Consider the following 13,375-nt stretch of genomic DNA (forward strand, 5'->3'; position numbering starts at 1 on the left):
TGCAGACATTGGAGTGCTTGTCATCTGCTGCCACCCACAGACGTGACCCTTCCCACCTAGCGCCCCCTGACTTCAGGTGTAGAGCCAGTGGGCTTCTATCCTGCAGAGTCGGTCTGGGACTCGCAGGTGGCTGGCAAGGAAGAACTGAGGTCGACTTTTATACTGGAAAGGAGCGTCTTAGGCCCCCACCCCCCCCCCCCCCCTCCCCCACACACCCACCCAGGGTGGGTGTTAAGAGTGTGGATGAGAGAGGCTTGTGTCTGGGTTGGAAGGTGTGAGTCGGCCTCCATTCGCCCGGCCTGTCTGGCTTGAGAGGTCACTCGTTTGATCTGATTTACAATACCGTTTGGAAATGCTGCTTCCTGACCTGCTGTGGTTACCTTGTGTGGCCCTGAATGTTGGTAGAAATTCGGCGTTTGTTCAGGGTATTCTAAGCCTTGTTAGAAGGGAAAGTGCGTCCTGTGCCGTGGCTCCCTCTTGGCTCCTTTGAGTTGACACAGCTTCCTGGCCTGCTGTTAGGTCTCTGTGCCGCTGCTGCATCTGTGAGTCCCTCAGACGCTGAGCCTGGGCCGAGTCTCAGACGCTGAGCCTGGGCCGAGTCTCAGACGCTGAGCCTGGGCCGAGGCTGCGGTGCTGTCAATGCCTGTTTCTCATCGGGAGAACACACCGAAACTCCAGGGTCACAAAGCACCAGCCCCGCAGCTGGGCGTGGGGAGGATAATGGCTCTTACGTCCACTAGTGGCTAACAGATTCTTTCATTATGGTTGTGTTTTCCATGTTTAGGCTGCTGTCCTAAATCCAGGACTTCTCTTACAGACATTCAGAAAGTGTGTGGGTTATAGTGCGTCGCTTCATCACAGAACAAACTTTCCTCGGCACTCGGGGTGGGGACAGCATAAGTAACACCCATATTTGCAAAACTACACGTGATTATGTTTCAGCCTGCTGAATAAATTTCTGTCAGAACCCCAGAATGAAGCCTGTGAGAACCATGATCCGTTACTTTAGTTTTGCCTTTTCTTACTTTTACAAGGGGTAAAAATCACTTTTAGATGAGGGAAAGTATTTCAGAAAACAGTCCCCTGGACTTTAGCCCTAGGTATTCAGTATATGAAATGTTGGATTGTGAGTTGCTATGTATTTTCTATATGCAAGCAAGGAGCTTGCATTGTAATTGAGTTGTTGGGTGAAAGGGTATTGCTAACATTGTTCTTTACTTTCTATAAACAGTGGCTGGTTTTTTAGCCTGCTGTTAGATTTTAGTGCAGGTACTAAACGTTGGTTAATGCCAGGCTTGTCATAAATCTGGGAAAGTCTGAATTCCCTTTTCAGAATTGAGCCCAGACCTGGTGTCTGAAGACTCTCTACTGCCATCTATTGGTGCGTGTGATTGCTGCATGGGATTTCCAGCGGGCGAGGAAGTTGTCCAGAATCCGTTTTCTATTTGCCATCCTTTAGATAAAGCAGATCCCTGTCCAAGGGGCAGAGGATGTGTGAAGCTGAAGGAAGCCTACTCCGTGCTCTCAGGGACTAGTTAGAGCTCTGAGCACTGCTTCTGTGCTCTGGTTTATTATGTGCTGATGGAGTTTCTAGTCCCACCCCCTTTGCAGCTCCGTGGAGAATCTTTCTTGTGGGAGGTTTCCTCGGGATTGACTTTTCAGTCACACTGCTAGGAATCCACTGGATTCTGTTGTTTAGTGAATGAACTGTGTAGCATTGCAGGATGAATTTCTGAGGGTATTTTTGCTTTCTCCTTCAAAGAAGAAGTAAAACACGATTCCTGCCTAACAGTCATTCAGCCTCCCCGCCCCAGCTGTCGTCTCTGCCGGGACCCGAGGAGTGTTCTGGTAGTTTGCAGCTGGGTATTGAGTAACCTAAAATTGAGAAACTATTGGTGGTTTTTTTTTGTTGAAAGCAGTTGGCAGTCCCACCTCGAAAGAGCATAGAAAGGCAGATCTGCGTTTCAGTTGGCTCTTTGAGGCTTTTACAACTGACCATCCTTCAGATAATTCGTTTGCACCCTGTAACTATAATACAGTAGTGTATTAGGAATTTCTTTGGCCAGATCCTGGCTGGATTAAGACTTTTAACATTCTTGTGTTGGTCTTCTGACTAGTGTTTATCCTTTTCTTACTTGTGCTGTAAAGATAGTTTTTGCTCAAGACTGCCCTGAACGGGACAGACTGTGGAGAAGAACATTTGAAGCGCCTGCATCCCAGTTAGGAGTTAGGTCCCTGAGAAGGCGAGGGTTACGCCGCCTGAGGGTGGTGAAACCCTCGGCTTTCCATTGGTGGTAAAGTGTAACACATGTGACATTTGTGACTGACAGAACAAAAGGGCTTCATTGCCGCTTTAATTGTTGATTAATGTTGATCCCTCTCAAATTTGACATGGTTGCTTTCGAGAGCACAAAAGAAGTCAGTGTCAAATATTTTCTTGATCGTGACAGAGTCAGAATTTCCAGGCAGCCTTGGTTCTTTGACATTTGAGCATGCCGCATCAGACTTTAAAAAAAAAACCCAAACCCGTAATTGCATCATTTTATTAATGGGATCAGTTGCAGGCCTGCATATTACTTATCATACCATCTGTGTGGGCTCCCAGCATGAGATTCATGTGCCCAAGTAATGTTTTGCTTAGGAAGATGCTGTATCTTGTAATTATTTATTCTCCTTTCCCTCCTCTGACCCTTTCCCCCTGAACTAAAGAGAACAGAGACTCACTTTTCTCGCTGATGCCTGCTTTTTGAGAGGGTGCAGTGTTTGTGAGCATCTCGAGTGTGCTCATAGATGGCAGTCGTTTGGGTTTGCAGTGCATGCCTTCTCCTTGGTCTGGCCTTTGGGGTAGAGGTGATGAATATACTCATGAGTAGTTAGGTTAGCCTTCCTGAGGGTGTCTCAGGGTTCTGAAGGAAGTTCCTGAATGAGTGATTTACTCCTAATTGGGAGAACTGGGTCTTAGGAAAGCAGAGTGTAGGTAGTATTGCTGTTACTAGTTTAAAGGAACTGTGGGGCAACTTTTGGCATTGTGCCAGCTTTTTCTTCCGGGGTAGGGGGATATCTATATTTAAAATTTTATACAGCTTTCTAAAGTGCAAGCCAGTATATATATCTCAAGATCTGAAAGTTACCATGTTTGCTGTTTTGCCTGACAACCTAGTCAGGAAGTAGGTGCTAACAGTCTTTAGCAGCACAGGCATTTTTGGAAATGTAGGTTTGTATTTCCCACTTGGCACAGGCAGAAGATCAGAACTTGTCACCTAGAATTATGAAATCATAGATGCAAGAGGATTTATTACAGGAATTACTATATTCACGTTTTAGAGATGAGGTCAGAGAAGACTGGAGCTAGAAAGACCCTTAGTTGGCTCCTTTTCCTACGAGGTCTGTCCTCCCCCTTCGCTGCCCCGCTTTCCCCAGCAAGGAAATAGAGGCTTCTCTTGCCCAAGGTCATAAGTTGACCTGAACCAAAGCAGCCCAGGTTTTCTGATACCAGGGTTCTTTCTCTTGGACCACTTTGACCAAGCAGACCTTTTTAAGATTCATCTCGAAGGAGATTCAACCAAAAACAAGTTTCTTTAGGTAAATCAGGTTCATTGCAAATTTTTACTCTAAATAGCTGCTTGTGTAATTTAATTAAGACAAGTGCTGCAAATATTTAACATCCTGTGGTTTTTAGTGTAAACAAACGATTTCATCTGTTTCTGTGTGAAGCAGGGCCCCTGAACCAGTATAACACGATCTCCAGAAGTACCAGAAAGCAGGCATTCCAGGTAGCAAACCTTTTCTGGGAGCCGCCGACCTTCCTTTCTCCCTTTTCGGTAGCTGAGACAGAGCACACCCGTGAGACAAACCCCCATTGTAAGTGTGGGGCGGGGATGTGAGTGCAGAGGGGTGGAGCCGGGGCTTTTTGTCTCTGAGTTTTCTCTGACTTGGTCTGTGCTAGCCTCTGGGTTCACTTGAGGATGTGTTTATTTTCTCTTTACTATACAGGATGTTTACAGCCATCCTGTGTGGTGTGCCCACAACTGCACTCGCATTTGAATTTGGCGGGCAGCCTGCCCTGGGCAAGGGGATATCCCCTGCCCGACCCCCCACAGTCTCCACCGCACATACACACACAGCCAGACACACCCACCCTTGTTTCTTTGACTGACTGCCAGGTCTGTAGTGTGTGTGTGTGTTTGTGTGTGTCTGGGGGTAGAATAGAGTGGGTACTTATTTTGGGGATAGAAACACGGGAATTTTTTTTTTTTTTTTTTTTTGAATAGGCCTTTCAGCAAGTTGGCAAGGCTTCAGGACCAGCTCCCACACTGCCACAAAGAGCCCGGCTATGCTGGTCACTCCGCATTTGCCAGACATAGCATGGCGTCTTTTTTTGAATGAACGCACAGCCTCTCCTCCCACCCAGGCCTGGCTCTTTGTTTAGAATTGGGATGTAATCTAAATAATTGGATTTACCAGCTTACATTTTTAATATTGGAAAATTAAGTTAATACGACAGTCTTTGGCATACACGGCCCTCCATGAGGGCCGGCTGGGCATTGCTCTAGACCTAGTCCCCTCTGCTCTCTGCCTTGTCCAGCTGAGTTGTGCACATACCCGCATCCTCCTTGGGTTTGTAAACCATCAGAAATCCTGGACAGAAATGGAATTTAATTAACCTAGAAATTGCTGTTGTGCCATATTTAGGGCTGCCCTGGAGATTGAGTGCAGATAGCAGTAAGCTGGTTAACTCTGTGCTGCGGATAACCCCAGAGGAGACTTGGAGATGATGCGTCCCCGTTCCTTCCCCCACCCCACTCTGCGGGGCCACTGATGGCAGGCTGCCCTGGAAGCTTCTCAGTGCAGGATTTGGGAGGGGGCAGAAGGAGACACCGGCAGAGTGTTACGAAACAAAACAATGTTCGGCATAGGACTTTGTCAGCTACCAGTGGCTTTTCTTTATAAGCTTCGCCTTGCAATTTATTTGTGAACTTTGAAAATAATGATAGTGATTATTTTGGTCTGCTCCTTTATTCCCATAAAGGTCCTATACTTTTTTTCACCTAAATATGAAATCTATTTGTTGATTTATTTGGGTCAAATTTTAAGTGACCAAGCAAAACATTCTTTGGGCTGTTGACCCCCATGCCAACAATCCCACATCAGAGAAGGGTTCTTCTGTGTCTCTTGGGGCGTGGAAGAGAAAAGAGAAAGAAGATGGACCCTCTGCTCCCTCCCGCAGCTCATCAAAAAGTACGAAAAGCCTGTGATGAGTGGTGGTCCCGTGTGCAGGGGTGTATGGCAGGACCTTCCACCTGGGCCAGCAGATTGTGACCTGAGGTCAGTTGTGCTGTGTGTGGATGCATGGAGTGCAGCGGCACACCTTGGGGTGGAATGGTACCTTGTAATGCAGGTACAAGTTGACAGGCAGGACCTGATTTTCATTGGCTTGTGTAGACGATGCTCCTAATGGGCAAGTAGCTGCGTAAGTTCTTAGTAAGCAGTGGCAGTGGTTGTGATCTAAATTGTGACTGCATCAGCAGATCCTTATGAAACTGGAATAACGAGACTCAATTCTGGTGGACTTCGGTGGCTTCCCTGATAGCTCAGTTGGTAAAGAATCCGCCTGCAATGCGGGAGACCTGGGTTCGATCCCTGGGTTGAGAAGATCCTCTGGAGAAGGGAAAGGCTACTCACTCCAGTATTCTGACCTGGACAATTCCATGGACTTTATAGTCCATGGGGTCACAAAGAGTCGGACACGACTGAGCGACTTTAACTTTGGTAGCTGTATCCTGGGATGGCCAATAACTTTACTGGGGGCAGCACCACAGGCGTCCCCTGTAGCTCTTGGGTTTGTTTCACATCCATCCGGCTATCTCCCCACCCTTCCGGACTGCCCTGCAGTCTGACGCTCTGATCAGAAATGAGTGTAATTCCTGGAGAATGAATGATGAGTTGAGCCGAGCGGTGTTCTCCCCTCCCTCTCAGCACCTTCGGAAAGCTTGCCCTCAGCGCACAGCATGCCATATGTGCAGAAGAGGCCACATGGGGCGACTGCAGGCAAGCCCGCTCTGGAGGCCCTCGGAGGGCAGAGGGCTGAGCGATTGGTCCTGAGGGACATGACACTCAAGAGTGGCTCAGTCTCTCCGAGGAGGTGACTTTTGAACAGAGACGTGGGAAACGTGACTTGGTAAAATGCAGCACACGGGAATGTTCCCCTCACTGGATTATGGGAAGAAGCCAGCCCTGGTGAGATAAAAGGGAAGAACATTCCAGCTGGAGGAAGCAGGGGCCCCTGGGAACCTGGGAGGTTTATTTCTGCATGGAGCGATACTCTGGGGGATCAGATCAGTAAAGCGACTTTCACTTCAACACATTTTCCCCCCTCCCTTTTGGGGCATGTTTGTTTAAATGGGATTCTTAGCAGCAGGGCTGAACTTTGTCATGACTGGGTTGCCATGGGGGCTCCTGTACCCAGGAGCTTCTAGAGAAGGGACACCCCAGATGGCCTTAACCTCGACAGGGGTTCAGATAGCAAGCTCTGTGTTTTCTGAGTTTGCTGTCTGAATTGTTTAGTCCTTTATTTCACTTACCCACATTTATGCCATGAAGGTGAGGAACAGTGATGATTTGATCCAAAACCACTTCTGTACCCTCACCCTCACTGCCCGTCAACTCTGGATTTTAACACACTGTAAATAAAAGATTACCCTCAACATGTTTATCCATATATGCATGTATCTACACGTTTCTTCCTCAGTTGCTTTGGCTTGCTGGCAGGTTTGGTTTAGTTGGTTTCGTTGACCTTCCTGGCACGGAGGAGTTTTCTGTAAGGAAAATTCCTTCCTTGATGAGTTAATAAAATATCAACACAGAAGTGAGTCTTGCTCCACTTGACATGCCTGTGGTTTGTGTGGGGACAGACGCCCCCTGTATTTTCTGCCTTCTGGCTCTTTGTGCATTATCAGTGGGCAGTAAGGACCATCCTGGCTAAACTTCAGCCTGAAAGCCTCTGGAGGTCCCATATTCTGCTGTTTTCTTCCCTGGGGCCCCAGGAACCCTGTTCTGTCTCCAGTCCCACCCCCTGGATAGCTCTGTACTCCTTTAGTTCAACCTATAATTATTTTTTCCTTTTTTTGGGGGGGGCTGCACTGGTCTTTGCTGCTGTGTGCAGGCTTTCTCTAGTTGCAGCAAGTGGGGCCACCCTCTAGTTGGAGTACACAGGCTTCTCACTGTGGTTTCTCTTGTCCTGGAGCATGGGCTCTACGCATGGAGGCTCTGGTTGGTAGTTGCGTCACACGGGCCAGGTTGCCCCACGGCATGTGGAATCTTCCCAGACCAGGGATCGGACCCGTGTCCCCTGCACTGGCAGGACTCTCAACCACTGGGCCAGCAGGGACGGCCCAGCCTAAATTTTCATTTTAATGCGTTTTCACCTTAGTAATGAAATGGAAGGTGTTCTCGGTCAAAATGTCGCCTGGTGGAGGGGTGAGTGGGTGCCACCTCGTGGTCATGCCCAGCTGCTGAGTGCCAGCCCTGCTGGAGCCCCGCTGCCCTTGGTGGGGGTCTCATCCTGCCTGCCCTCTCCTGCACCCCAGCTTCCTCCTCTGCATAACACCTCCGGAGGCAGATAATGTCATTCTTTAGTACATCTGGACCTCCGCAGCCCACTTTCTGTGCTGATTTTAGTAACATCCACTCATTTCCTTGTATCAGACATTCTGGAATGAATCACCTATCCTGCAAACATGGCCACGTGGCTAAGAGGGCTTCCTCCTTGGTTGTCTTCTGAGTCGTGTCATTCAAACTCTCTTGTCCCATGGAGGCCGCAAAGCAAAGTCACACCTTTGTTAATCCCCCGGGACTCTGTACACAAAGCCAAACCACAGCCCTGCCCTTTCTGGGAAGCACGGATTCTTCTGGCCTCTTTAAACAAGATCTTGGTTTGTCTTGTTCTTCAGTTCCTGCTTTCATCTGGGTCTCAGAAATGCTTAATCACTTGGGAGCTTGGCTTATTCCTCTGAGGGGTAATTTATTTTACTGCCGCTTTTTAATCTCTCATGCCCTTATTTTTCATAGCCTCCCTGAGAAAGTCATCAGGCAAAAAGTGCTTTTTATTTGAACAGCGGTCGGCGCCTTTATCTTTGAGGTTCTGAAATTGTAGAATGTTCTGCCGTGTCCCACTCTGTCATCTCTGTTTGCGTGTTTGTTTTTCATTCAGGCTGGGCCAGCGTCTCATAATAATGTCTGGTATTTGTCGTTGCTGACTTTTGAAAAAGCAATAAACACTGAACGTCCTGTTCACGTGCAGGCGGTATTTCTGTAAAGCCCCCTTAATCCGCCAAGCGTGAGCTGTGTCCATTTAAATGAAGATGTACACATCATAAAATGGCCAATTAAAACCCCTTTCAGCAGGAAAGCATGACGGGGGTTTTCTTTCACATGATGGGAAGGTTGGCGGAGAGGAGGAACTTGTCGGAAGAGGAGGTGTAGTTGTCTTGGGCTCAGTCCTTCCCGGGGATGCCAGGACCTGGAGAGGGTGTGGCTTGGTGGACCACTGTCTACTTTCCTGTATCCTCTCCTTTCTCCAAAGTGATGCTGCTGAAGGCACAGGCTGTGTGCTGCCTGCTGCCAGGGAGTTGAATATAGCAACTGAGTGAGCGGTGAGCACATTCAAGTGGTTGAACAGAGTGTCTGTTGAATAAATTTGAGCTTGTAGTTTATGTCTTTCATTTTTCCTCTATAGTAACTATCTTATAAAAATATCCATTTGTAAAAGACAGAAGGTCTAAAGTGAGGGAGAACCAAATGCAAATCGGATCCTCATCTCAGTTTGAGAAACAACAGCTCTTCTCTGATTTTGAAGTGAACTCTAGACATAGTATCATTTTATTTATAAATACTGATGTTTCCTTTTGTGTTTCTAAAAGACAGGGTTTCCCCATTTCTGCATAACTACAACAATATACTAGGAACAACCGCACCCCCCCAACAGGTCCTTTATTTTGTCACATGTCCAATAAATGTATTTCCCACCCCCAACCTCCACTCCCAAAGAAACAGCTCTTAAGTCTCTGAATCAGTCACCCCTTGCCCCTATCTGATCCTTCTGGAAGGGCAGTCCCTTGGCTTGGTGACTTTCCCAGAACTCACTCCTGTTTACTCACCTTCTGGAGAGTCTGCTGCCCCCAAAATTTTCTTCTTTGTTCCCCATCACACAGGAGGAACAGGGGCATTGTTTTATTCCCTCAACTGTTTATAATGTTTGGAATTTCTGTTAAAGGCATTTAGCTTTCCATGAATACTGTGTTCTAATACTGTGTTCTGTGGCTGTTTCCTTCTGGTTATTCCTAGATTCTGAAGTGCTTTTGGTGATGTTTGTAGATTTTAAAGGCAGAGGCTTGTTGCCCAGTTAGTAAGCAGCGGTCCTATCTTCCTTTTGATCAAATGTCACTTCGTGTTGGGAAGATGACCTATTCAGGGGTGTTTCTAGTGTGTTGTAAGGGAGGCAAGGGTTGATTCTGGGCGGGACACGGGAGGTTAAGCTTGAAAGACATAATTTTTACATAGCAGAAAATGTGTGTGTATGTGGCTTTGTTGAATACTAGAGTGCTAACTTAAAATATTAGGGTATTTTGCGCATCAACAGTTGAAGATACTCTTCTCACTATTTTATATAAGTCCAGCAGTTGTAAGTTGTATGTGCTTTACAATTATAAACACATGTTGTAGTCAGAGCAGCCTTGAGTTGGGGGTGGCTTTATCAGTCCCGCACAGTGAGTGATTCCAGTTTGGGATTTGAGCAGATTTCCTTAAAGCCCAGTGCCGTGGGCTGCTTTGGGTTCTTGTTGTTTTCCCCTGCTCTCAAAGACTATTTCTTGAGCATCTTTATGAGTAGGGCCAGAGGGGTGGTTTAAAGCAGGACACATACAGGTTCACACCATCGAAGGTGCTTACTTTCCATTAAGTGTTGAGATCTTGAAAATTCAAGGAAAAGCTAATAGGCAATTTATGATAAAGGTCAAACCAGTTATACAGAGGGTAAAAGTCCTCAGGTAGAGAAAGGAAAATTAACTTTAGGGAAGAATTAAAGAAACCTTTGCAAGGTTCACTAGGATTCAAATTAATAGATTGTCTGGCATGTAAGGGGCTAACAGTGGCGGTAATTATCAGAGAACCCACCTGTCAGTGCAGGAGAATAAGAGGTGTGGGTTCAATCCCCTGGAGGAGGGCATGGCAACGCACTCCAGTATTCTTGCCTGGAGAATCCCATGGACTGAGGAGCCTAGTGGGCTACAGTCCATAGGATCGCAAAGAGTCAGACATGACTGAAGCGACTTAGCAACACACATGCATGCTGACTCATAAATTTGTGTAAACGAACAAGGTCGAAGCTGTGATTTGTAGACACCAAGTGGATGAATTAGGGAGTTGATGTCTATGTAGGATGGTAATAGGGAAGAGGCCTGAAGGTAGGTCAAAGCCAGTTTTTTGAATCCCTCAGGATTTTAGGGTTTCTGTGCAGGCAGAACGCAACCCATGATTTGGCCATGAATGATGGGTTTTGAATAGACGAGGAAAGTAGATCTGCCCGCATGTAATTAAAGCATATATAGGGAATTTATGTGCTGGATTGGAGTCACAAGAGCCTAGAGGTTGGGGTGTAAGACCAGGTCAGTGACAGACCAAGGTGGGCGGAGTGTCCTTATGCAGTATGAAGGGCGTCGTGCATGCGTTTGCGACAGTATCCTGTGAGCTCACACTGCTAAGTACATGTGGCAGGTGGTATACAGAAAGCACCAAAGCCGTTAATCCCATATCATCTAATATGGCGTGCTGGTTTTGAAATACCCAGGCACACACGTGGTTTGCACAGGCATGCGCTTGTGTGCACACATACACACGACCATGGTGTATATTGTCAGTTTAGAAAACACAGCCTTTTAAGCAAATTTATTGCCCTTTAAAGCAGGCTTGTGGTTTATGAGAGTGTGAGAGATATACAGAACCTTAATTAGAAACAAAGCATTTGCTTGAAACAAAGAGTCTTTCTTCCCTTTTGTGTCATGATTTTATTGCTGCACGTAGATCTGTATCTTCTGATCTCTGCTTAATTTCTTTTTAATTTTCTCTTGCTCTTCCAGGCCCAGGCTGCAAGCACAAAGGAAGTTTGCTCAATCCCAGCCGAATAGCCCCAGCACAACTCCAGTCAAGGTAGTGGAGCCTCTGCTACCCCCTCCAGCTACTCAGATTTCTGACCTCTCTAAAAGGAAGCCTAAGACAGAAGATTTTCTTACCTTTCTCTGCCTTCGAGGTAAGACTCTGTTGCCAGTTTGAGGGGGGCAGCCTGGTTGAAAAAAAAAAAAAGGACAAGGCCACCCCCGGGTGTTGGCATTGACTTTGGTCTCTGTGCTGCACACCTGCGATTCCCCAGCCTGGTTGATGTGTGAAATGAGGGGTCCCGCCAAGAATGTGCTTGAGTCTTCTTTCTCTTTTCCTCTGGTTCTTTTTTGTTGTTGTAGTTATTGTATTTATTTATTTGGCTCCACTGGGCCTTAGTTGTACCATATGGGATCTCCTTTCCTGATCAGGGATTGAAGCCAGACCCCCCGCATTGGGAGTGTGGTGTCTTAGCCACTGGACCACCAGGGAAGTCCCTCCTCTTCCTCTTGAATCGCCTTTTTTTGGCTTCTTAGCACACACTGTCATAGTGTATGGGTTCACATTTTTATAATTGATTCTCCCTGACATCCGTTGAGTACCTCTGTCACCCCACCATCACACACATGCTTTTGCTAACTCAGCTTTCTGGTCTGTAGTTTTTATTATTATTATTGGTGGGCTGGGTGTGAAGTCCCTTTTTCTTTTGTGTCACGAGGTCTGGGAATAAGCCATGCTATGGTGGGAGGGCTTACTACACCAACCCCCTCTCCCCCCCACCACACACACACAACTTGGGGAGAAACAGCAGTAGAACCTTCTAGGTGTAGGTAAGAATGGAAATACATACGAATGGGACCAATGGACAAGAGAGCACGGTGAGGATGCAGTTTTGTAATGAAGGATGAGTTTGGATTTATACGGCCTCATTTTGGGAACGTGTTTACTCCAGGAATGAAGAGAGGAGAACACAGGATGAGAAAGGAGGTATCTCCATTTCGGGCAAGAGTATCATAGGAGGGAATTCTTCTCTTAATCCTGCTGGGGGTAGTCTGTCAGTCTGTCGTTTGATGGTGCTCAGGTTGGTCACTGATTGAGGGGGAGTCTGTCAGACTTTATGTGTATTTCATTGGGAGACTCTTTGAAACTCTCTATTTAATTTCTTGATATACTTGATATACTCATTTTTTGGTGTCTGTGTGGACTCGTTTCCTGTTTTGTTTAGAAGGTTGTAACCTGTTACTCTCCTTTATTTTCATGTTTGGTTGTCCCAGATCCCTTCAGTGGAGCCCCTGCAAGCTGGCACCCTTGCCCTTTGATGTTTCCCTGAGATCCTTCCATCCTGGCTCCCTGGCACCTCAGAGGGCCCTGGGCTCATCTCACATATCCCCTCCCTCAGGCCTGCATGGGCCATTTCTCCAAGGAGCCCTGTTTACTTTAAGGGATATCTTCTCTTCTGAAGTTGGGATCTGGGCCTGAGGTACGCTCATAGCTGTTGGAGGGAAATGCATTGTTTGTGTTTGTGTATGTGGGCTTCCCTGGTGGCTCAGCTGGTAAAGAATCCACCTGCAATGTGGGAGACCCCGGTTCAATTCCTGGGTTGGGAAGATCCGCTGGAGATGGGATAGGCTACCCCCTTCAGTATTCTTGGGCTTCCCTTGTGGCTCAGCTGGTAAAGAATCTACCTGCAGTGGTGGGAGACCTGGGTTGGGAAGATCCCCTGGAGGAGGGCCTGGCAACCCACTCCAGTATTCTGGCCTGGAGAATCCCCATGGACAGAGGAGCCTGACGGGCTGCAGTCCATGGGGTTGCAAAGAGTTGGACACGACTAAGTGACTAAGTACTCACGCATGTGTGCAAGGGCGTGTGTGTGCACATGTACACACATGCTCATTAAGTATATATATTTGTGTCTCTAAACCTGTTAAAATCCGTGAGTGAGCACCATACCTCTGGTGTTAGTTTAGAACCAAAGGGTTCACTCTGGTTTTCTTTTTTCCATATTAAACTTGGAGAAAGCTGGCTCCTGTTATATCTACAAATTACTTACTGACCCATTTTTTTCCAGAGTGCCCCATGCCCATCTCTGCCGCCACCCTCCCCATGGAGCCCTCCTGATTTCACTTGGCTCCGACCCCATGAGTGTGCTGCCCCATGTGTGAACACGTCTTCACCCTGTTGGGGCCCTCACAACCCAGACTGGCTTCTCTGGTTGTTCTTCACCCCC

General features: G+C 47.2%; 1 protein-coding gene across 7 annotated transcripts in view; it reads left to right on the forward strand.

Annotated features, from left to right (window-relative positions):
- The window catches only part of JARID2 (jumonji and AT-rich interaction domain containing 2), a 233,248-nt gene that overhangs the window by 163,479 nt on the left and 56,394 nt on the right, over positions 1–13,375 (forward strand). For all 7 annotated transcript variants that reach the window (XM_025265943.3, XM_025265949.3, XM_044927368.2 and 4 more), the window contains one exon: positions 11,133–11,302. In XM_025265943.3, the coding sequence (XP_025121728.2) occupies positions 11,133–11,302 (170 nt within the window). The remainder of the gene's footprint in view (positions 1–11,132; positions 11,303–13,375) is intronic.

Source organism: Bubalus bubalis, chromosome 2 (genome assembly GCF_019923935.1).
Source record: "Bubalus bubalis isolate 160015118507 breed Murrah chromosome 2, NDDB_SH_1, whole genome shotgun sequence".
Taxonomy (NCBI): Eukaryota; Metazoa; Chordata; class Mammalia; order Artiodactyla; family Bovidae; genus Bubalus; species Bubalus bubalis.